The sequence below is a fragment of the Sus scrofa genome, chromosome 14 (genome assembly GCF_054392235.1).
Source record: "Sus scrofa isolate SSC_HxYL_T2T_F1_AM1 chromosome 14, Sscrofa_HxYL_maternal_Yorkshire_Landrace_v2.0, whole genome shotgun sequence".
Classification (NCBI taxonomy): Eukaryota; Metazoa; Chordata; class Mammalia; order Artiodactyla; family Suidae; genus Sus; species Sus scrofa.
Window position 1 is genome coordinate 85,239,560 of NC_139396.1, and position 26,137 is coordinate 85,265,696.

The window sequence follows — 26,137 nt, forward strand, 5'->3', positions numbered from 1 at the left end:
CAGCAAAACCTGTCATTACTCACACCAACCCTAGACCTGCCTCGCACACTGGGAATTGGCCCAGGTAACAGAATCCTTATAGGAGGCAGAAACAGGGTTTGGGGGTAAAACTGTACAGATATGCTCAAGCCCAGCTCTGCCAACATCAAAACTCATGCAGCTGGAGTTCCCGTCATGGTGCAGTGGTTAACGAATCCGACTAGGAACCATGAGGTTGTGGGTTCGATCCCTGCCCTAAGCTCAGTGGGTTAACGATCCGGCGTTGCCGTGAGCTGTGGTGTAGGTTGCAGACGCGGCTCGGATCCCGTGTTGCTGTGGCTCTGGCGTAGGCTGGTGGCTACAGCTCCATTTAGACCCCTAGCCTGGGAACCTCCATATGCCGCGGGAGCGGCCCAAGAAATAGCAACAACAACAAAAAAGACAAAAAGACAAAAGACAAAAAAAAAAAAAAAAAAAACTCATGCAGCAAGCCTGTTGGCTGTACTGACTCACTATCTTAACTTGGAAGTAGAGGTACTGACTCATTAGAGGGGACTATTAAATCTATTTCGAGTACACAACTACAGAGCAAAAGATCTCCCTGCTGTACCAGCAATTCTATTGTCTGAAAAATGGCCCTACCCCTTCTTCTTCTTCTTTTTTTTTTTTTTTTTTTGTTTGTCTTTTTGCATGTTCTAGATCCGCCCCCACGGCATATGGAGGTTCCCAGGCTAGAGCTCCAATCAGAGCTGCAGCCACCAGCCTACACCAGAGCCACAGCAACGCCAGATCTGAGCCGTGTCTGCGACCTACAGCACAGCTCACAGCTGGATCCTTAACCCACTGAGCAAGGCCAGGGATCGAAACCGCAACCTCATGGTTCCTAGTTGGATTCATTAACCACTGAGCCACGACGGGAACTCCTAGCCCTTCTTCTTGAATTTGAAGAAAGACATCTACCAAAGAGTGTCCTCTCAACTTAAAACAATGCAAGGCCATGATCACTCTCTAGTTCAGTTACCTCCCATTCCTTCTGTATCCTTCAAGTTTCAACCAGAGAAACAGAACCAGAAGAAAACATACATTAACAGATTTATTACAAGGAATGGGCTTATGTGGTTGTGGGGCCTAGCTAGGCAAATACACATCCACAGGATAGGCCACCAAGGAAGGTCAGGTGAGAATTCTCTGGCACAGCCCGAAGGCAGAATTTCTTCTTCTAAAAAAGCTCCTTTCTGCTCCTAAAGCTTTTCAATAAGTTGGATCAGATCTACCTAGATTATTTAGAATAATCTCGCTTACTTAAAGTCAACTGATTATGGACTTGGAACATATCAACAAAGTATTTTCACAGCAACACCTCCATTCATGTTTGAATAACTCCGGAAAGTAGCCTCGCCAAGCTGACACTGACTACCAACACAATTCCAACACGATCCTTCCTTCTCCAGCCAAATTTACTCTAACGTTATCACCAGCAGCCCAGACTTTGCATACAGCGACTTTCAGTGGACTGCCCTCTCCTTGCCCATTCACCTTGCACAGACAGCCCTCCTATTTGGCCCACTTCACAGCCTAACTCTATAAAACTCCATTCTTGCTATTCTTGGTATTTGTGGTAAAGTCTCAAAGTACCACTACTCTGTTGTTTCCTGTCTCTCCCTTAAGGCTACAAATCCCTTGCAGCTCAAATGATGTCTTTAATCTTGACTGCCCCAACCTAGAGGAGAGGAGGCTCTCTGCAAGTAGTTAATGATGGTGTATAGCCCAAAGAGGCAGAATCCTTGATACTCAGCTTTCTTCATCCAGGATCGCCTGGAAAAGACAATTCAGATGAGAGGTCTACTTCTTAGCGTTTTCTCAATTACTCAAGTTTCAAAGAGAAGGAATGGAGATTATAGAGAGTGTAAAGTTAAGAACTGTATGTCTTTTCACAGTTTCAATATGGTATTCTGAGCTACTGCCAAAACCTAGCTTTGCTAAAGACAAAGTGTGGGCCTTTAAATTCCCGATGCATGGGTACAATCTTGACAGAGTTGTAGCTCTCCCTCCTGCTTATTTTCATAGAAATGTCTCTGTCTTTCATGACAAAGTCTCTTTCTCTTGCAGGTTCTACAGTTTGGCTGGAATTGCCTGGGAGAATAATTTTATTGGTGGGTTATGCTTGTTCTCCAATAACTAATATTGGTTGAGTTCCTACCATATACCAAGCACCATTTCAATTATTCTACATAATAATCACATAAGGTAGGTACCTTTATTATCTCCAATTTAAAGATGAACAAACAGGAATTCCTGCTGTGGCCCAGTGGGTTAAGAATCCAACTGCAGGGGCTCAGGTTGCTGCTGAGGTGTGGATTTGATCTTGCCCTGGCGCAGTGGGTTAAAGGACCCAGTGTTGCCACAGCTGCTGTGTAGGTTACAGCTGCAGCTCAGATTCAGTCCCTGGCCCAGGAACTTCCATCTGCTATGGGAGCAGCCATTTACAAAAAAAATATATATATATATATAAATATAATCATACATATAAATATATTTAAATTAATTTTTACCAGAAATGATGCAAATATGTCCATTCTTGTGTTTTTTCACCATTAACTGGCACTACTGGATACAACTTATTTGTCATAATTTACATGGAATAAGCAGTGATACATTCCAACAGAAACCTATAGTTTCTTTTAAAAAGAAGTTGAAGCCAGGAGTTCCCACTGTGGCACAACAGAATCGGCAGTGTCTTGGCAGCGCCAGGACACCGGATTAATCCCTGGCCTGGCACAGTGGATTAAGGATGTAAGTGTGGTGTAAGTAACAACTGGGGCTTGGATCTGATCCTTGGTCCAGGAACTCCTTATGCCATGAGGCAGCCAAAAAAGAAAAGATTAAAATGAGTCAAAGCTAATTGTACATTGGAGAATTATCAAAAAGTGCGAGGTTGAAATCTAAGTAGAGAGGGCTTAAGCTAGCAGTGGTTCCCAAATGAAAATCACTTTGGAGGCTTAAAAAAAATTCACGTAGGAGTTCCCGTTGTGGCGCAGTGGTTAACGAATCCGACTAGGAACCATGAGGTTGCGGGTTCGGTCCCTGCCCTTGCTCAGTGGGTTAACGATCCGGCGTTGCCGTGAGCTGTGGTGTAGGTCGCAGACGTGGCTTGGATCCCGTGTTGCCAGTGGCTACAGCTCCGATTCGACCCCTAGCCTGGGAACCTCCATATGCTGCGGGAGTGGCCCAAAGAAATAGCAAAAAGACAAAAAAAAAAAAAAAAAAAAAAATTCACGTAGATAGGTCTCATTATAGACTAACTGAATCAGAATGTCTGAGGGACAAATCCAGGCATTTATGCACTGAAACTTTTTCTATAGATGATTCTAATGATCTCCTTGGTTAAGAGTCACTGATAACCATCATGAGATCTCCTTTTCCTATTTCCAAGGTAATACTGATCTGTTCTTTCTATTCAGAACTAAATTATCAACAAGGCAGAAGAATATGGCTCACACACTATAGACACTTCTTGCGAACACTGTGTTACCACAGCTTTCAGGATTGGTCCCTTAATTTACACTATAAAGAGCCAAAGGAGAATTGACAGAACACTATAAATCAACTATAATAAAAAAACTTTTAAAAGAAGAGCCAAGGAAGGCCAACATCACATCTGTTCAGTAGACACTAAAATGCACACACACAGACACTCATAAGCAGTAGGTCTCCAGCCATCATTTTTTCTCATGGCTTCCTTGTTCTAGGACCCTTTGGTCTCCATATTCTTTGCTTAGCTTCAAAACCTTTGATAAGCTGGTCCAAGTGTCTCCTCATCTAGCTGAAGACACTGAAGATAAGTGACTTGTACGGGCTCCTTCAGCTACATGGCAGGAGACACTGGACTTGGATAAGCTCTGACTTCAGCCCAACGTTCTCTCTGACTTTGGTTGGGATGCGCTCTCCAGCCTGAAAAGAAGGGCTTACTCATGGGCACATGACCAGCGCAGTTACTCAGGGCTCAGCTCTGAGAAGGGCCATGCACTTGGACTGCTGCTCCACTGATGCTGATACTCTTAATTCTTAATTTTTTTCCTTTTAACAACTGAACCTGTGGCTTATGGAAGTTCCTGGGCTAGGGGTCAAACCAGAGCTGCAGCCGCCAGCCTATTACCACGGCCACAGTAACACCAGATCTTTAACCCACTGAGTGAGGCCAGGGATCAAACCTATATCCTCACAGACACCATGTCAGGTTCTTAACCCACTGAGCCACAACAGGAACTCTGAAATTCTTAATTCTTTTAACAGGATACCCTGCATTTTCATTTTGCACTTGGGCTTGCAAATTATGCAGCTGGCCCTGTCTAGAAGTGAAGGGGACTGCTTGTGGCCCCTGAGACAAACTGGTTGTCCACCTAGGGACTTAGAGAAAGAGAAGAGCTGCAGCTCAGTTTTCAGAGTGCCAGCCTCAGCTCTAACCACGAATGCTCAATCCATCTCTAAGAAAATCTCAGCTTTACTGAACCCTCAAGTCCTACCTGGACAGATGCCACAAAGAGCTTTATTTTCCAGGTATGTGCTAATGGAGGTTAGCATTTCAATTACCCTTTGAAATGAAAGGTAATTGCACTTCTGTTTAACTTTGTATTTGCTTATAGAAATGATGACTTTTAAAGTCATCAAAAATGAGGTACCACCTCACATCAGTCAGAATGGCTATCATTAACAAATCAACAAATGCTGGAGAGCTGTGGAGAAAAGGGTACCCTCCTACACTGTTGATGGGAATGTAAATTGGTACAACCACTATGGAAAACAGTATGGAGGTACCTCAGAAAAATAAATATAGAAATACCATACGATCCAAAAATCCCATTCCTGGGCATATATCCAGACAAAATGTTCATTGAAAAAGAAAACATGCACCCCTATGTTCATTGCAGCAATATTCGCAATATCCAAGACATAGAAAGAACTTAAATGTCCATCGAAAGAAGACTAAGAAGATGTATATATACACAACAGAATACTATTCAGTCATAAAAAAGACAAAATAATGCCATTTGCAGCAACATGGATGGAACTAGAGACTCTCATACTAAGTAAAGTAAGTCAGAAAGAGAAAGACAGATACCATATGATATCTCATATCTGGAATCTAATATATAGCACAAATGAACCTAACTACAGAAAAGAAACAAACTCAAGGACATGGAGAACAGACCTGTAGTTGCCAAGGGGGAGGGGGAAGGAGATACTGGGCGTTTGGGGTTGGTAGATGCAAACTATTGCATTTGGAGAGGATTAGCAATGAGATCCTGCTGTATAGCACAGGGAACTTTATCTAGTCAACTGTGATGGAACATGATGGAGGATAAGGTGAGAAAAAGAATGTGTGTGTATATATATATTTATGTATATACACTATATATATATATATATACACACAAATATACATATGTATGACTGGATCACTTTACAGCAAAAATTGACAGAACATTGTAAATCAACTATAATTTTTAAAGATCTTTTAAAAAAATTCTCCTCTCTTCTTGGGAGTTCCCTTGTGGTTCAGGAGGTTAAGGATCTGGCATTGTCACTGCTGTGGCATGGGTTCAATCCCTAGCCAGGAACTTCCGCATGCTAAGACCATGGCCAAAAAAAAAAAAAAAAATTCTCTTCTCACCAGATAATTTTCTAAAAATTTATACTCTCAAACCTATCAACCATCATCCACTTGTACACTGACAGCTTTACAAACAATCCACATTTTGAAAAACTCTTCCAAACAAATCTTGGCAAACATTTCCTGTTTTTCTTGAACTTATAATTCATTTGTTTAGTTATGTTTGGTTATCTTATCTGACACGACCAGATGATCCAGCATTGTTTTTCAAGTCTTGTTTTTAATTTAACAAGGTAATACATCAATTGGAAGCAACCAGTTTTGTTTTGTTTTGTTTTGTTTTTTAAAAAGTCCCTTTTAGTGATCAGGAAAGATAACATTTTCAAAAGAAGGAATGGCCAAAGCATTTCACCTGGATATCATGTTAGATCTGAAAAATACCTTATAAAGCACCACATTCTATGTCCTTTTTTCCTCCATAAAAATACAGACTATGATTTGCTCAACAAATCATGTCAAGTTCACAGTGCAGGAAGAAACTCCAGGGCTATGTCTTAGTACTCTGTTTTTTGGTTGTATTTTGGGGGGGTTTTTTTGGCTATAAGCAAGGCATGTAGAAGTTCCCAGGCCGGGGATCAAATCTGAGCCACAACAGTGACAATGCCAAATCCTTAACTACTAGTTCACCAGGAAACTCCTTAGCAGGTCTGTTCTTAACTAGTTCCAAGTAAGTTAGACTTATGATCACTAAATATTACTTCAGCGTTTAAACAATACCTCCAGAAACTGAAGTTCATGTGATTTTAACCCTTAAAAAAAAGCCCCTCTACTGCGTTCTCTGACAATAAGAATCACGATTGTACCATACTTGATAATTGTGTATCAAGAATATTACTTCTGGAGACATTATATGAAGGTCACATAACACATCATGTGCATCTTACACTGTATTTAAATCCTTAATGGCATTATCACCGTGAGATGGGACTACCCTTTGCTGTATCAAATTTTTCTTACGAAGGTGACATAAATGTCGGACATACCATTTGATCAAGGTATGTCTGAATCAGAGAGGAGTAATCATGAATCACAGAGGAACTGTTCCCAGGGATGCTGAACATTTGGTCCTTTGATCACCAATACTCATTGGACTTATCTGGATCACTGCCCTGCCCCTGTATCTATCTTACTCATAACATATGTGTGTCTCACTAGACTGTGAGCCTCTTAAAGGCAGAAATGGTGTGGTTACTGTTCAGCCTTTCATACCCAGCATTCATCATACTGCCTGGCACAAAGTAAATAAACAACAAATACATGAATAAAGAAACGAATGAATGAATGATTGAATATCCCCTGGAATTCCTGTATTTTCACACAGATTTCTTTTCTTTTCTTTTTTTTTTTTTTTTGTTGTTGTTGTTGTTGTTGTTATTGTTGTTGCTGTTGTTTGCTATTTCTTGGGCCGCTCCCGCGGCATATGGAGGTTCCCAGGCTAGGGGTCGAATCGGAGCTGCAGCCACCGGCTTACGCCAGAGCCACAGCAACGCGGGATCTGAGCCGCGTCTGCAACCTACACCACAGCTCACGGCAATGCCGGATCCTTAACCCACTGAGCAAGGGCAGGGACCAAACCCGCAACCTCATGGTTCCTAGTCGGATTTGTTAACCGCTGCGCCACGACGGGAACTCCCTCACACAGATTTCTTACAGTGAGAGAATCGTTGATAACCTCAGTGAAGGCAGCACTCTGGGTTATACTTTTGAAAACAAAGAGCCTCCTATGTCTTGCACAATATTAATGATGCAGCAAACATAAATGCCTAAGGAATGAAGAGAAGAAATTTATCCACTTACTTGCAAGCAAGCCAACTCCACTTGCAAGGGATCCGACCCAGGCTGTTTTTCCTTTCCCTTCACCAAAGGCGTCCAGCCATTCTACGTATAAGACGCCAACAGCTAACGGAGATCCATAGCACAAAAACTGAGTACAGAAGGAGACAAACACAATTACCCAGCCCCAGCCTCCATCAGGGGACTTTTTATATTCCATCGTAATGTGAGATCAGCAAGTGTTCCTTTGGAGGTCCTAAGCAAAAACAAAAAGAAAAGAAAAGCATATTTAGAGAGTAGGGAGGCATGGTATTTTTTTGGTAGAGGCTACAGAACACAGAAATTCCCAGGCCAGGAATTGAACCCTCTCTACGGCAGTGACCTGAGTTGCTACAGAGACAATGCAGGATCCTTAACCTGGCTGGGCCACCAGGGAACTTCAAGGCACAGTATTTTAGATTAAAAATACCTCCTCCTAAATTCAAACATTGAAAAAGTTCTCCATAAATATACAAAGAAAAGGATAAAAGATCACAGACATATCAAGTTAACTTTAAAATTTATGACTTGAGGGAGTTCCCATCATGGCTCAGTGGTTAATGAATCCGACTAGGAACCATGAGGTTTCGGGTTGGATCCCTGGCCTTGCTCAATGGGTTAAGGATCATGCGTTGCCATGAGCTATGGTGTAGATTGCAGATGCAGCTTGGATCCCACGTTGCTGTGGCTGTGGTATAGGCTGGCAGCTACAGCTCCGATTCGACCCCTAGCCTGGGAACCTCCATATGCCGCGGGAGCGGCCCAAGAAATGGCAAAAAGACAAAAAATAATAATAATAATTAATAAATAAAATAAAATTTATGACTTGAATAAGTAATATATCCACATTTCCAAAAAAAATTTTTTTTAATTATAAAAAGGCACAGAGTAAAAAATCTCTTTCTAGGACTTGCCCCCCATTCCCCAGGTCTCACCCCCACTCATAAGTTGGGTGGTTTCTTGTCATACACTAAGTTCCCCAGGAAGCAAGAGGTTTATTAAAAGTGCTCTCTTTCTAAGGAAGAGAACAGACAGCAGCAGGAGAGGTAAGCATGTTGGGCTAAGGACAGGGATTTCTTTTTTCTTTTTTTTTTTTTTTTTTTTTTTGTCTTTTTAGGACCACACCCACGGCATATGGAGGTTCCCAGTCTAGGGGTCTAATCAGAGCTATAGCCACCAGCCTACACCACAGCCACAGCAACTCGGGATCGGAGTCGTGTCTGCGACCTACACCACAGCTCATGGCAACGCTGGATCCTTAACCCACTGATAGAGGCCAGGGATCGAACCCCGCAACTTCATGGATGCTAGTCGGATCCGTTAACCACTGCACCACGACAGGAACGCCTAGAATTAATTTATGAATACATTAAGCCAACTCAAATGAAGACTTCTCTTAATTTTTTACACAAAAACAGAGCATGTAACATACACTCGTATGTGTCTTGCTTTTTGTATTCACTTGACAAATACCTTGAAGATCTTTCACATCAATGCATAGTAACCTTCCTCATTCCTTTCTTTCTGCTACATTGTGTTCCAGTAATTCTTAATTCTTAAACCAGTCCCTTTGGCTTTCTAATGAAAAACAACACTGCAATGAATGACCTTTCATACACATATATCTTTCTGCATATATGTATATGTCGGGAATTTCTGAGTCAATTACAAATGTACATTAATGAATACTATATTTAGTATTAGCAAATTAACTTTAGGGGATGAATTATATGACCCCCAGCAACAGTGGCTGTGCTGTGAAACTTCTAGATTTTTGCCAATCTGTTGGCTTTAAAACAGCGTCTCATAGTTTTAACTTGCATTTCTCAGCATTTTCTGAATGATGTGTGTCATTTCATAGGTGGAAAACCATTTGTAATTCCTATCTAATTCTCGAGTACATGCGTTTGATTTTCTTTTCTGTTCCACTGATCTGTCTATTCATTCACCATTACCACATTAATTTAACTACTAAGGGTTTTGTTTTTTTTTAAGTCTTTTTAATATATTTTAAGTTCCAGTGAGAAGAGTTTCCTCTCTCTCTCTCCATCATTGTACAACTTTTCAATATTTTTCCTGGCTCTTCTTGTTTACTTTTTTCTATGAACTTCAGAATCAGTCTGTTTGGTTCTAAAAGAAATCTGAGGAGTTCCCACTGTGGTGCATTGGGATCTATGGTGTGTCTGCAGTGGCAGGTACTCCGGTTCTATCCCCAGGTTTGTACAGTGAGCTGAGCTGGCCTTGCTAGAGCTGTGGCATAGGTTGCAACTGCAGCTTGGTTCTCTGGCCCAGGAACTCCATAGGCCAAAGGGCAGCCAAAAAAGAAAACAAAAAACAAATGAAACCTCATGGTGTTTTCATTAGCACTGAGTTAAATTAGAAGTTGATTTAGGAAAAATACTTCTTTTATGATGCTGCATTTTTCTATCTTCCATTTCATATTTTTCCATTTGTTCAAGTCTACCTTTATTTTCTTAGAGTTTAAAGATTTTCCCAACATTTTTATTCTTAGATATCTTATCCTTTTTGCTAATATTATAATTGAGTTTATTTCTTTGATTTGTCTTCTGTTAGTACATGTAAAAGCTATTGATACCTGTATGTTAATTTGGATTCCACTACCTTGCTATAAAACCTGTTGATTGCAGTAGGTTTTTGGATGACTCACTTGGATATATACAATACATAGTAAAACACAGTTACACAACTACAAAGAGTGAATAGTTTTACTCCCTTATTTGGATTTTTATGCTTCTAATTTCTTTATTTTGTCTTTGCATGAAACAAGTCATCCAGAATAATGTTAAATAATAAAAGTATCCCTCTTTGTTTAGTTCCTAACTTTAATGGGAATGCCTTCAAGTGCCAAGGTACTGCCTCTGAGACTTAGATATATTTCAAAGAGTTAGGGGGAAAAGTTTTTACTTTTGAGTGTTATTATAATGAATATTTATTATGTTTTTCTCAAATGCATTTCCAGTGCATAGGGAGATGATACTGATTTTCTCCTTTTAATTTTTAATGTAATAAAATCCATATTTGAGTCATCATTAAATCAGTGGACTAAATCTTCCTTAGAACATGGTACTATTTTGATTATGTCAGTCTTTGTGGGATGAGGTTTAAATTCATTAGTGAAATCTATTTTGGTGGGGTCACCCATGGCATATGGAAGTTCCTGGGCCAGAGACTGAATCTGAGCTACAGCTGCAACCTATGCCATAGCTGCAGCAACACTGGACCCTTTAACCTACTGTGCCAGGCCAGGGATCAAAGCCATGCCACTACAGAGACAACGTCAGATCTTAACTCGCTGTGCCACAGCAGGAACTAAGATCTAATATCGCTTTTAATTTTGACTAGGTTTTGGTGTCAAAGTGATATTGGAAAAAAATTTTGAAAACATTGTTTCTAAGTTTTGAGACATTTTACATGGCAATAGATTTGGAGACCCAAGGCCTGAACTTCCTGCTCCCAACAGGGCCTCCCACTCAATCTTCACCTCGCATCTCTCTTCACCATGCCAGGTTTACAGGCAGGTTCAGCCGAGTCTTCTATGCCTGAAGCTTTGCCAAACCATCCTCTTGGCTGTGATTTCATCAGATAATAACTAGACAGTAGGAATATCATTCATCCATTCATGCACATCTATAATTAGGCACTTGGCTTGCTTAAGAGAGTCCTAGTTACACCCATTAATTTACCTGGCTTCATTGAATTTCTTTACACTGACATTCACAGCACTGGGCAAAAATCACGTCACTACCTGCCACAGGCTTCTGTACAAATTAACTTTTGATATGTCATAACTGAAAACTGAAAGATGTTACAGTTTGTGTACAAAACTGCAGAGTCTAAAATCCACTTCTCTCAGACCACCTGATTGTGTCAGCAGTCAGAATACTCCCCACTTCCAATTATTAACATGTTTTGAAGTCATCAGATATACCCCTTCATCAGAAGTTTCCTCCCTCTAGTACCTACCCCACTGTAAAAGTAAATAACCTAATTCTGTTCCTCCTACTGACAATTTAGTAGTACTTTGGAATTCCCATTCAGAATATCTTTTAAAGGAAAGAGAGTTTTAATTCCCTGAAGTAAATAATATATGATAGCAATAGCTAAACACCTCATGAGACTAAGAGGTTGTGTAAAAACATAAGCATAAGAGATTGTCCTTAACATAAACCTTCAAGTTACAGCACTCCAGGAAAAGTACACATTTACCAAGGCAAAGCATCACAAGCACAAACAAAGCCAGTATTTTCTGCAGGGTCAAGGAAGGGGAGGAAAAGAGTGAGACGTTATCGCCTTTGCCAGTTTTCAAACTGCAGTAGACAGAAATGGCTTCATACACCAAATACCTTTGCCGTGCCTTGTTTTGCTTTGTCTTGCCTTGGGTGACATTTCAACATGCCAGACAGGAGCCAGAGAACTACTTCTCACAGTAAATATTTGGGAGAGAAAAACTTTGAAATACAAAGCTCCCACATACATCAACATGGACTAGAAAGACGAGTTTTTATAAAGAGTTGGCTAACAGCTTCTAACCTTTTTAACTGGCTCATTGTTTGAGATATATGTCGTCTCAATAGAACATGGTGAAAAATACCACTTAGTGATTTCTTGTTTTCTGTCAGGGCAACACCTTTCTCCTGCCATTTCCACTACCCCTTAGAGGTCTCTCTATAGTTCTGCTATTTCTCTGATATTCTATATTCTGTAAGGTGATTTCACAAATAGACTAGCCTTTACTTTCTCACTTTTGCAATAGTACCCATTTTCGTTTGGGGCACATGGGTCTTCCTCATGGGTAGATGGTTGATGGGCTGCTCATCAAGGTTCCTTGATTTTGACCCACAGAGTAGAACCTACTTCAAGCAAGGCCAGTAGGACCTCTCTCCCAGGATCCTGAAAGGGTCTAATAAAAGAAAAATATCTGGAGTTTATTGATCCCAGGGGCAGTGCATTAAAAAAACCCAGTCTCAGATCCTACAACCTTGGATTCCTAAGGATACCCAAGCCTGGTTTCTCCAGCCTTCCATTTCATTCTATGAGCTAACCTAGTAAATTATTTTATAAAGTTAGCTGGTATTTGTTTCTTTTAAGTGAAACAGAATAAGCATGTGAGTATGCATAATTTCAAGTTTATTATTTTAACTATCCATACCCTACTTGATCCTATTTAGGCCAAAGATTAAGCTTAGGAGTATAGTCTATGGCCACAAAATATAGGAAACATAGCCATGCCATATTTCTATTTCCAAAAACTTCACTTACTAACCCTCCTTCACAGCTTATGATCCAAAATTATAAAATATTTTCCCTCACATTCTTTTAAATAAAAATTCTAGGAGTTCCGCTGTGGCACAACAGGATCAGTGGAGTCTTGAGAGTGCTGGGATGCAAGTTCGATCCGCAGCCCAACACAGTGGCTTAAGGATCTGGCACTGCTGCAGCTTTGGCTGGGGTCACAACTGTGGCTCAGATCTGATCCCAGGCCCAGGAACTCCATATGCTACAGGGCAACCAAAAATGAAAAAAAAAAAAAAAAAAAAAAGAAGCAGCAGCCTAAATTAACTGAAAATTTCCACTAAGCATATTTGTCCTAATATTTACAGATATGCAAGCTTTATAAAAATGAGATCTTCATTCAGGGGGTTCCTTGGTGGTGCAGTAGGTTATGGATCTGTTGTTGTTACTGTAGTGACAGGTTACTGCTGTGGCGCAGGTTGGATCCCTGACCCAGGAAGCTCCACAGACCACGGGCACAGCCAAAACAAAAAACAAAAAAAGGGATCTTCATTCAAAAAGTTTTTGGAGGCGTTCCCATTGTGGCTCAGTGGTTAACAAATCCGACTAGGAACCATGAGGTTGGGGGTTCGATCCCTGGCCTTGCTCAGTGGGTTAAGGATCCGGCGTTGCCGTGAGCTGTGGTGTAGGTTGCAGACGCGGCTCAGATCCCGCGTTGCTGTGGCTCTGGCATAGGCTGGTGGCTACAGCTCCGATTGGACTCCTAGCCTGGGAACCTCCATATGCTGCAGGAGCGGCCCAAGAAATGGCAAAAAGACAAAAAAAAAAAAAAAAAAAGTTTTTTGATCACTTTCAATGTAAATTATATTGCACTAGGTACCAAGGGAAATTAGAAATGTAAGGCATCGCCCTTGCCATGGAGAAGCTTGTAACTCCATTAGGAAGATGAGACAGAGCACCACAGAGGTGGATGGATATTAAATGTTTAGGAGTCAGAGGAAAATGAAGGCAAGCAAGGCAGAAGCAGGAAAGGAAGGCCTCATAAGGCAGGCTGATTCTAAAGAACAATGGAGAGGAGTTACTGTTGTGGCTCAGCAGGTTAGGAACCCAATTAGTATTCATTAGGATGCAGTTTCGATCCTGGTCTTGTTCAGTGGGTTAAGGATCCATCATTGCCATGAGCTACAGTGTAGGTTTCAAACAAAGCTCAAAATTGGTGTTGCTGTGGCTGTGGCATAGGCCAACAACTGTAGCTCCAATTTGATCCCTAGCCTGGGAACTTCCCAAATGCCACAGGTACAGCCATCAAAAGAAGGGGGAAAAGAAAGAACAATGTAGAGATTTATGAAAAAGTGGCTCAGGCAAGATGATTAACATAAACAAAACATGGGTGTGGAATCAGTCCTGATAGGTTTGGTATAAAATGAAGGGGGCAGATCTTAAGTCTCACAGAGGAAAACAAGATTAGAAAGGCCACACCCTCCATTGAAATATAAGAAGAAAGTGCCTCAAGAAGCCTGTGCTTATAGCCCCAAAACAGAATTCCTTTCACACCTTAGGTGATAAATCCTGGCATTAATAATCCATTCATTTTATCTAAGTGGTGGATTTTTTTCCCCCTAAAAAAATAGCAAGATTAGTAAGTACCAGAACATGTTGTTTTATCTGGACCAATGTTGCATGAGTATATTTAAAGTTTAGGCTTTAATTCATATAACTGTGTAAAAATATGCTTCTAGGAAACATATACATTGTAGTATATTCAAGAATTTGAAATCTTGTAACCTGTGTTAACGAATTCAGACTCTGCATGACAAGACAGCTTATAAAACTCAAAATTAGAAGACATTTTGAAAGACAATTTGAGGAGCAACTGTGACACTGTCATGGTACAGTGTCTGACAGAATACCGTAAAATCAATGTTAACTTATAATTTCAGTGTATTTATCTTTAACTTAAAATTTAAATATATTGCATAGAGCAGTCAAGATGGTGGAGAAAGACCCTGAGCTCAACTCCTCTCATGAGCACACCCAAACCACAACTATCTGCAGAACAATCATCAATGAGAAAGAATGGAACCTACCAGAAAAGATCTTCTACAACTAAAAACATAAAGAAGGGACCATAGTGAGACAGGCAGAAGGGCAGACTTGTAACACAATTAAGTCCCATACCCCCAGGTCAGCGACTAGACTGGAAAATAATTCTATTGCATAGGTTCTCCCCTGTGAATAAGAGTTCTGAGCCCCACATCAGGCTCCCAAGCCCAGGAGTTCTGCACTGAGGAAACAAGCCCCCAGAGCATCTGGCTGTGAAGGCTAGCAAGGCTTAACTTTGGCAGCCCCAAAGGACTGGGAGTAATAGAGATTTCACTCTTAAAAGGGTACATACAAAATTTCACATGCACTGGGACCCAGGGCGAAAGCAGCAATTTGATAGGAACCTGGGCCAGACCTACATGCTAGTCTTGAAGAATCTCCTGGAGAGGTCGGGGCAGGGAGGCTGTGACAGACCCTGGGGACACACACACTGATGGCAGGAATGTTTAAGAACATTCTACTGATGCTAGTGGCTTCCATCTTGGCTCATTAGTGCCAAGATCTGGTTCCACCCAAAAGCCTGCAGGACACATCCCCACCCATCAGCAGAGAGGCTCCCTAAACACTTCCTGAGCCCACAGTCACCTCTAGACATGCCTCTAAACATGTCTTTGTCCCATCAGAGGGCCAAGTTACAGCCACCCACCAGTGGGCGAGCACCAGCCCTTCCCTCTAGGAAGCCTGCTCTAGCCTCTAGGCCAGCCTCACTCACCGGGAAGCAGGTACCAGAAGCAATAAAATCATAATCTTATGGCCTGCAGACCAAGCCTGCTCAGAGCTGGCCAGACCCTACCCTATCTGGCCATTGGCCTTGCCCACTAGCAGACCAACACAAATTTAAGGACACACTGGACCCCATATCCAACTATGTCAGGAACACCTCCTCCTCACCTCAATGATGTGAAATGAGCTCTGGGATCTCTGGCTCTGTGGCCAGAGTCCAGGAACCAGCTCTGCCTGCCACTAACCCAGGACCTGGCTTCACCTGCCAGTGAGCAAGCATCATCCCTGGACTCTTTGGGACCCTGACTCTGCCCAGCAGTGAGCCAGCACTAGCCTTGGGGCCCCCTAGGTTCTGCAGTCAGCTGCCTGTGATCAGACCCCACTAACAAGCAACCAACTGCCACTGCACAAGGCAGGGCCTGGCAACCAGTGGGGCTGGGGGCCAACCAAGCCTACTAGACCACATACATAGTCGCCCTGCCACAACAGAAGCACCAATGCAGCCCTCTTGGGGGAAATCTCTAGAGCATATAGCTTGGGAGATGAGAGGGGAGTGTGCTGCTTGAAAGCACAGGACATTTCCTACAGACAGCTACGTCTTCAAACTTGAGAAACATAACTAACCTACCATGTACATAAAAATAAAAATAGCAACCTAGACAAGATGAGATGGCAGAGGAACGTGTTCCAGATAAAGGAACAAGATAAAATCCCATAAGAATAACCAATTAGAGACAGGCAATTTACTCAAGTTAGAATTCAGAGTAATGATCATAAAGATAAAAGAACTCAGGAGGAGAATGGATGCACAGAGCAAGAAATTAAAAGTTTTTAACAAAAAGTTAGAAAACATAAAGACCAACCAAACAGAGATGAAGCATACAATAACTGAAATGAAAAATACAGTAGAAGGAATCAACAGTAGACTAAATGATCAGAGGAACAGATCAGTGAGCTGGAAGACAGAGTAGTGGAAATCTCTGCTGCTGAACAGAAAAATGAAGAAAGAGTGAAAAGAAATGCAGACAGTTTAAGAGACTTTTTTTTTTTTTTTTTTTTTTTTTTTTTTTTTTAGGGCTGCACCCATGGCATACAGACATTTCCAGGCTAGGGATCAAATCAGAGCTATAGCTGCTAGCCTACACCACAGCCACACCAACACAGGATCTGAGCCACATCTGCAATCCACACCACAAGTCACAGCAAAGCTGGATGGCCGACCCACAGAGCCAGGCCAGGGATCATGGATACTAGTCAGATTCATTTCCACTGAGGCACAATGGGAATGCCCTTAAGAGATTTCTGAGACATAAAATGCACTATTATTTGCATTATAGGGGGTCCCAGAAGGAGAACAGAGAGAGAGAAAGGGTCTGAGAAAATATCTGAAATCATAATAGCTGGAAATTTCCTTAACCTGGGAAAGGAAAGACACCTAAGCCCACAAAGTACAGAGACTCCCATATAGGATGAATCCGAAGAGAATTATACCAAGATATAATATAATCAAAATGACAAAAATTAAAAATAAAGAGCATATCAAAAGCAGCATGGAAAAGCAACAACAACCAAAAACATACAGGGGAACTCCCATAAGGCTAGCAGCTGATTTTCTCAGCAAAAACTCTGCAAGCAAGAAGGGAGTGGCATGATATATTTAAAGTGATGAAAGGGAAAAGCATAACTAAGAATACTTACACAGCAAGGCTCTCATTCAGATATGATGGAGAAATCAAAGGCTTTACAGAGAAGCAAAAGCTAAAAGAGTTCAGCACCACCAAACCAGCTTTACAACAAATGTTAAAGAAACTTGTCTAGGCAGAAAATCAAAGGCCACAACTAGAAACAATAAAATTATGAAATATGGCTTGCCAGTAAAGGCAAAGATATAGGAAAGATAGGAAATCACCTGCTCATGAAACTAGTAGGGAGGTTGAAAGAACAAAGTAGTAAAATCATCTATATCCACAATAAACAGTTAAGGGATACATAAAACAAATGTAAAATATGATATTGAAATCAGCAATCATGAGAAGAGGAGAGTACAAATGCAGGGTTTTAAATGCATTTGAAATTAAGAGATCAGCAACTTAAAACAGTCATATATATATATAAACATACATATATATATACATGTATATACATATATGTGTGTATGTGTGTGTGTGTGTGTATAGTGCTATACAAAAACCTCATGGTAACTGCAAACCAAAAATCTATAATAGATATACATATAAAAAAGTAAAAGGAATCTATATATAACAGTAAATTCATCAAATTGCAAGAGAAGAGAAAAAAAGAAGTGAGAGGAAAAAAAAGACCTACAAACACAAAACCAAAACTGTTAACAAAATGGCAATAAGTACGTACATACTGATAATCACCTTAAATGTAAATGGACTAAAGGCGCCAACCAAAAGACATAAAGTGACTGAATGGATACAAATATAAGATTTGTATATATGCTCCCTACAAGAGACTCCCTTCATATCTAGAGACACAAACAGACTGAAAGGGGTGGATGGAAAAAGATATTCCATGCAAATGAAATCAAAATAAAGCCAGAGCAGCAATACTTATAGACAAATAAATACGTAGCAGAAAAAAATAGACTTTAAAATAAAACACTATTACAAGAGACAAAGAAGGACACTACCTAATGATCAAGGGATTAATCCAAGAATACATAACAACTGTAAATATATATGCACCCAACACAGGAGCACCTCACTATGATAGGCAACTATTAATAGATACAAAAGGAGAAATCAATAGTAATACAAAATAGTTGGGGACTTTAACACTCAATCAATAGACAGATAATTCAAATAGAAAGTCAATAAGGAAACACAGCCCTTAAGTAACACATTTAACAAAAGGAACTTAATTAGATATAGAGCATTCTATCTAAAAACAGCACAAAACATTCTTTTTATTCTCCAGGATAGATGCACACTAGGCCACAAAACAAGCCTCAGGAAATTTAAGATAATTGCAATCATATCAAGCATCTTTTCAGACCACAATGCTAAGAGGCTAGAAATAACTACAGAAAAAAAAACTGCAAAAAAACCACACAAATACATGGAGGCTAAACAATACAATATTAAGCAACTAAATGGATCACTGAAGAAATCAAAGAGGAAATTAAAAAAAAAACCTAGAGAAAAATAAAAATGGAAACACAAAGATCCAAAAACCTACGGGATGCAGCAAAAGCAGTTCTAAGGGGAAATTTTATAGCAATTCAAGCTCACACAAGAAACAAGAAAAATATCAAATAAATAACCTTACCTTACACCTGAAGGAACTAGAAAAAGAAGACCAAACAAAATCCAAAGTTAGTAATTAGAAGGAAAGAAATCATAAATATCAGAGCAGAAATAAATGAAACAAAAAAAATAGAAAAGATCAATGAAACTAAAAGCTAATTCTTTTTAAAAAATAAACAAAATTGACAAAACTTTCACCAGAATTATAAAGAAAAAAAGGGGAGAGGACCCAAAATAATGAAATCAGAAGTGAAAAAAGGGGGAAGTTACAGCAAACACCACAGACATACAAAGGATCCTAAGAGACTACTACAAACAACTATATGCAAATAAAATGGACAGTCTGGAAGAAATGGAAAAATTCTTAGAAAGGTGTAATCTCCCAAGACTGAACCAGGAATAAATAGAAACTATGAACAGAAAAATTATCAGTAATGAAATTGGATCCATAACTTAAAACTTCCCAACAAACAAAAGTCCATGACCAGATGGCTTCGCAGGTGAATTCTAGCAAACATTTAGAGAAGGCTTAACAGCTATCCTTCTGAAACTATCCCCAAAAAAATCACTCCCAAATTCATTCTATGAGGCCAGCATTACTGTGATACCAAAGCCAGACAAAGATACCACAAAAAAAAAAAAAAAAGAAAACTATAGGTCAATATCACTGGTGAACATAGATGCAAACATCCTCAATGAAATTCTAGCAAACCAAATCCACTAATACATTAAAAGAATCAAACACCATGATCAAGTGGGATTTATCCCAAGGATGCAAGGATTCTTCAATATCCACAAATCAATTAATGTGATAGACTACATTAATAAATTGAAGAATGAAAAACATGTGGTCATCTCAATAGATGCAGAAAAAGATTTTGGTAAAATTCAACATCCATTTATGATAAAAAAAAAAAAAAACCTCTCCAGAAAGTGAGCAGAGAGGGAACATACCTCCACATAATAAAACCCACATATGACAGACCCATAGCTAACATTGTACTCAGCATTGAAAAGCCGAAAGCATGTCCTCTAAGATTAGGAACACAAACAGGATGCCCATTTTTACCACTTTTATTCAACATAGTTTTGGAAGTCCTAGCCATGGTGATCAAAGGAGAAAAAGAAATAAAAGGCATCCAAATTGGAAACGAAGAAGTAAAACTGTCACTGTTTGCAAATGACATGATACTATAAATAGGAATTGCTAAAGATGCCACTACTATAACTCATTAATCAATTTGGTCAAGTTGTAAGATATGAAATTAATATATAGACAGCTATTGCATTTCTATACACTAACAATGAAATATCAGAAAGAGAAATTAAGGAAACAATGCCACTAATCACATCAAAAAGCATAAAATGCAAAGGAAAAAAACCTACCTAAAGAGGCAAAAGATCTGTACTCTGAAAACTGTAAGGTGCTGATGAAAGAAATTGAAGATGACACAAACAGATGGAAAGATATACCATGTTACTGAATTTGAAGAATCAACATTGTTAAAATGACCATACTACCCAAAGCAACTTACACATTTGATGCAACTCCTACTAAAATGCCAACAGCATTTTTTATAGAACAAGAAAAAATAATTTCAAAATTTTTGTGGGAAAAAAAAAAAGATTTTGAATAGCCAAAACTATCTTGAGAGAGAAGACCAGAGCTGGCAGAAGAATGCTCCCTGATTTCAGATTATACTACAAAGTTATAGTAATCAAAAGAGATGATACAGGCATAAAAACAGACATGTAATCAATGGAACAGAAATAGAGGGTCCAGAAATAAACCCACACACTTATTGTCAATTAACCTGCAACAAAGAAGGCAAGACTATATGATGGAGAAAAAACAGTCTCTTTAATATGAGATGCTGAGAAAACTGGAAAACTACATGTAAAAGAATGACATTATAACATTCTCTAGAAAAATAAAACCAAAAATGGATTAAAGGCCTAAAGGTAAAACCATATCCCATAAAGCTCTTAGAGGAAAACATAGGCAGAACACCCTTTGACATAAATTGAAGCAATATTTTTTTCGATCCATCTCCTACAGTAAACAAAATAAAATCAAAAATAAACAAATGAGACCTGATTAAACTTAAAAACTTTTGCATGGCAAAGGAAATCACTGACAAAACAAAACAATCTATTGAACGGGAGAATATATTCGCAAATGATATGACTGATAAGGAATAAATATCTAACATATGAACAGCTCATACAACTCAACATCAAAGAAACAAACAACTGATTTAAAAATGGGCAGAAGAACTTAATAGACATTTTTCCAAAGAGGAAATGCAGATGGCCAACAGGCATATGAAAAGGTGCTCAATTGCTAATCATCAGGGAAATGCAAATCAAAACCACAATAAGATATCACCTTAGAATGGCTGTCATCAAAAAGAACACAAATAACAAATGTTAGAAAGGATGCAGAGAAAAGGGAACCAACCTACACTGTTTGTGGGAATGTAAACTGTTGCAGCCACTGGGGAAAACATTTATGGAGGTTTCTCAAAAAACTGAAAATAGAACTACCATATGACCCAGAAATTCCATTCCTGTGTATATATCCAAAAAACTCCACTAATTTGAAAAAGATGCGGGCACATAAATGTTCATAGTAGCATTATTTACAACTGCCAAGGTATAAAGGCAACATAAGTGTCCATCAGCACAATAAATGGATAAAGGAGATGTGGTCAATGTATGCAATGGAATACTACTCAGCTATAAAAAAGAATATTTCTGCATTTCCAACAACACAGATAGACTTGGAGGGTATTATGCTAAGTTAAATAAGTCAGACAGAGAAAGACAAATAATGTTTTATATCACTTATATGTGAGATCTAAAAAATACAACAAATGAGTTAATAGAACAAAAAAGAAGCAGACTCATAGATATAGAGAACAAACTAGTGGTTACCAGTGGTGGGGGGGTGGCAATATAGGGTGGAGGAGTCAGAGGTACAAACCACTGGCTCAAGGATGAATGGTACAATGCAGGGAATATAGCCAATATTTTATCACAACTGTAAGTTGAAGGTAAGCATTAAACACTATTAAATTTTAAAATTATTGTATTTATAAAAATTCCTAATGAAGAAAAACTATAGTTACCTTTTTTAAAAAATTAAGTATATTCCATCTATTACAAACCTCCCTTGGAGAAGAAAGGAGGGCATGAAATAAACCTAACCATAAGATATCATTATTCAATAAAATCAGATAGTCATTAGTATAAAGGCTCTCCTAAAGCTAGAATTTGTCTTGTTAGAGGGGAAGGAGAGTTAGGTAAATTCCAAGATATTTCCTTTGGCAAATGAAAAGGACTGTTGGTGAAAGTATATTTTCCCTCCCTCATGGCAAACTTTTAAGCTCCAATGTCTTAGCATTCAATTCTGTTCAAATGATGCCAATTCTTTGTTATTTCCTCAAGTCTGCCATGGCTGAAAATTTCTATTCTCCCGGATACAGGACGTCAGATTTGTGTATCTGACATTTCTGAATGTGTAATGTTGACACAGAAGCTTTCTGTCCATGAAATGTATTCAAACATTCTGTATTCAAACATTCTGTACTATTTTCTGCCTAATACAGAGTGATTTACAACCATTTGATGTTATCTTGGGTTAACAGTTGCCTCTTGCCTTTGGTCCACTGACAATAATAGTTCTCTAATAACTCCTTTTTGAAAGTTATCTTTAAATATCTTTAAAGATACCTAGGTAGACTTTTTTTTTTCACTTGAATTATAGAAGTAAGTAAAAACAGCAAATTTTTATTTGAATCTCAATCACTACTAAATTTTCTGGTACTGAATTAGCACTTTATGGTAATTGAGAGCCTAGGATCATGTGACTCCATCCTAGGGGGGAAAAATGGTTGATTCCAAGTTGATTTTGTCTTGGATCTAGGTATCCATGAGAAGTGACAAAAATGAGGGTTTTTTTGGTTTGGTTTTTTTGTCTTTTTTTTTTTTTTTTTTTTTTTTTTTTTTTTTTTTTTTTAGGGCCACACCTGCGGCTTATGAAAGTTCCCTGGCTAGGGGTGAAATCAGAGTTGTGGCTGCCAGCCTACACCACAGACATAGCAACTCGGGGTGTGAGCCTTGTCTGCCACCTAACCACTGCTCATGGCAACGCAAGATCTGTAACCCACTGAGGGAGGCCAGGGATTGAACCTGCATCCTCATGGATACTAGTTGGGCTCATTACCAACTGAGCCACAATGGGAACTTCCAGTGCCAAAAGTTTAAGTCATACTGAGTTTCATGACCTTCCTTCAGTTACATTAATGCCAATTTTATTGGGTGGGAGGCTCTAAACCATGGGCCAGGAGGTAGGGAGTTGAAACCTTCTCATGTTGCTGGTGGGGATGAAAAAGCTGTAGCCACTTTGGAAAACAGTTTGAGGAGCAAGAATGTGGCATGGCAGTTAGAAGGACAAGGTTTCTTTAGGGGTGATGAAAATGTTTTACAATTATTATTGAGGGTTTTTTATGGCCACACCTCCAGCATATGGAAGTTTCCCAGCCAGGGATTGAATCTGAGCCACAGCTGCAGCAACACCAGATCCTTTAACCCAGCAATCCAGGCCAGGGATTGAACCCGCACCTCCCTTCCAAAGGAACACAACCCACCACACCACAGTGAGAACTCCTACAATTATTTTTAAATGTCTTCAAAGCAGATTGTGGTACAGTCTGTACAACTCTTGAATAAAATCCAGTCAAGTGTACACAATAAATGGGTGAATTTTATCATATGTGAATTTTATCTCAATAAAGCTGTCAAAACAAAACACATGCAGAAAGCTGCTAGACTTGACTCTAATATAGGTAACACATTTCATAAATTAAAAGGCGGGCCTGCTCTGCCCAGAGTAGTTCTTGTGTTAATATTGCTCTTTCTCTACTGTGCTTTTTGTCCATCCAAACATATACCTATTCATTTTCTAGGACCATAGTTTGGGTAAAGAGATTCTGGGGATTAGGGGAAAAAATTCTTTGGGAATTCTAATAAAAATGAAGGTAAAAAAAAATCATTCTTTGGGAGTTCTAATAAAAATGAAAATAAGTAAATCCTTTGGGAATTCTATTAAAATAGAGGTAAACATATATAATAAATATAACTAGTACATACTAATGCTCATAGTTTAAACATAAGTTAATTAAATTTCATTGAATAGGAGACAAGCATAAACAAGGTAGTTAAGTTGTGTATCATATAATACCACTTATATGTGGAATCTTAAAAAACAACACAGGAGTACCCTGGTGGTGCAACGGGTTAAGGATCTGGCATTGGTCAATGCTCTGGTGTGGTTTCAATCCCTGGCCCTGGAATTTCAGCATGCCATGGGCACAGCCAAAAAAAAAAAAAAAAAAAAAAAAAGTATAAATAAACTTTTATACAAAACAGAAATAGACCCACAGACATAGAAGACAAACTGGTTACCAAAAGGGAAAGAGGGGGTAGAGATAAATTAGGAATTTGGGATTAACAGATACACACTGCAATATATAAAACAGATAAACAACAGGGACCTAATGCATAGCACCAGGGAACTCTATTTTGTAATATCCTATAAGGGAAAAGAATCTGAAAAAGAATATATATATATATATGTGTGTGTGTGTGTGTGTGTGTGTGTGTGTAGGTGTGTGTGTATAACTGAATCACTTTGCTGTACACCTGAAACTGATACAATGTTGTAAATCATCTACACTTTAATTTAAAAAATTTAAAAATAAAAGACACTACCAAAAAAAAAAGATGTATAATAATGCCTGTTCCTAGGTCTTCTTTCTATCACGGCTATTATTCCATTTCCACTTTTACTTTCCAACTTAAGTACTTCCACCCTACAATGTTTGAGGAGTGGAAAGTGCAACGTCTACAGTTACCAGCAGCAAAAGTGTCAACATTGTTATGACTGAGCCACATCAGGAAATCCCAAATTGTACATGTTCAATTGATGAGTTATAAAAGGTATGTGAATTATATTTTAATAAAACTGTTATTAAAAAATTAATGCATGGAGTTCCTGTGGTGGCTCAGTGGAAACAAACCTGACTGGTATCCATTAGGATGCAGGTTCAATCCCTGGCCTTGCTCAGTGGGTTAAGGATTGGCATTGCTGTAAGCTGTGGTGTAGGTCACAGACATGGCTCAGATATGGAGTTGCTGTGGCTGTGGTGTAGGCCAGCAGCTGCAGCTCTGATTGGAACCCTAGCCTGGGAACTCCCATGTGCCACAGGTGTGGCCCTAAAAAGCAAAAAATTAAAAAAAAACTTTTTTAAATTAATGCAGAATTCCCTGGGGGTTCAGCAGGTTAAGGATCCAGTGTTATCACTACAGCAGGAATCCTGATCCAGGAACTTCCATATGCCATGGATGTGGCCAAAAAGTAAATAAATAATGAAAAAATTAAAAATTAATGCAAAACTCCAACTGAATATATTTGTCAAAACCCATCACATTGTACACATAACTCTTGGATTTTACTGTATGTAAATTATACATCAAAAAAGCTGATTTTATATGAAAAATAATTAACACTTTAAACACACATACACTTGCAATGACAGTATACACAGCCTGATTTGGAGATAAAATCAGCAATATCTGTTTGAGGCCTTGCATGAATGTGAGGCCCCTCCCCCAGGCTAATGGTGCTCCTCCCCACCCGTGTCCACACAGCTCCCAACACACATACACCCAGACTTTTAACTCAGAAACAGGTTTAAACGAGGGCACTAAAATCAGGAGATTATGTTTTTACTGCAGCTCCTCAAGTAAAGGAGAAACAGCTTCTGTTCAAGCGCGGGAATGACTACACATCATAACAGAAGAATCTAAGCAATGAAAATAAAACATAAATCAGGGTTTCTGAAGTAAACGCCAGCGATCTTTGGCTGCTTTGAGTACATACTGAAGGGGGTAAAGAAAATGATTTGGAGCAAGTTAAGCTCAAGAGCTTCCCTTTATTCCTCTTCATTTTACCATAAAGATGGGCTAGAGAGAGGAAGAGGAGACATTTTTCTAGGATCTGGTTCCGCAGTGGTAGGCACTGAGTAATGGTTAAGATCATGAGCTTTGTAATTGCATGGATATCTGGGTTCCCATCCAGTCTATGCTATTTACCATGTGTTTTTGAGCCAACTACTTAATGGCTCTAAGTCTCAGTTTTCTGTGAAATAGGACAATAGTGAATTTGTTTGGGGGAGGATTTTCTGGCTGCACCCACACTTATGGAAGTTCCAGGGCCAAGAATCGAATCCACACCACAGTGGCAGCCCGAGCAGGTGAA

The 26,137-nt window shown here is 39.2% G+C and overlaps 1 protein-coding gene across 4 annotated transcripts in view; it reads right to left on the reverse strand.

Annotated features, from left to right (window-relative positions):
• The window catches only part of SLC16A9 (solute carrier family 16 member 9), an 83,640-nt gene that overhangs the window by 36,185 nt on the left and 21,318 nt on the right, over positions 1 to 26,137 (reverse strand). For all 4 annotated transcript variants that reach the window (XM_005671011.4, XM_001926829.5, XM_084997021.1 and 1 more), the window contains exon 2: positions 7,448 to 7,679. In XM_005671011.4, coding sequence (XP_005671068.1) covers positions 7,448 to 7,643 — 196 coding nt within the window. In that variant the 5' untranslated portion in view covers positions 7,644 to 7,679. The remainder of the gene's footprint in view (positions 1 to 7,447; positions 7,680 to 26,137) is intronic.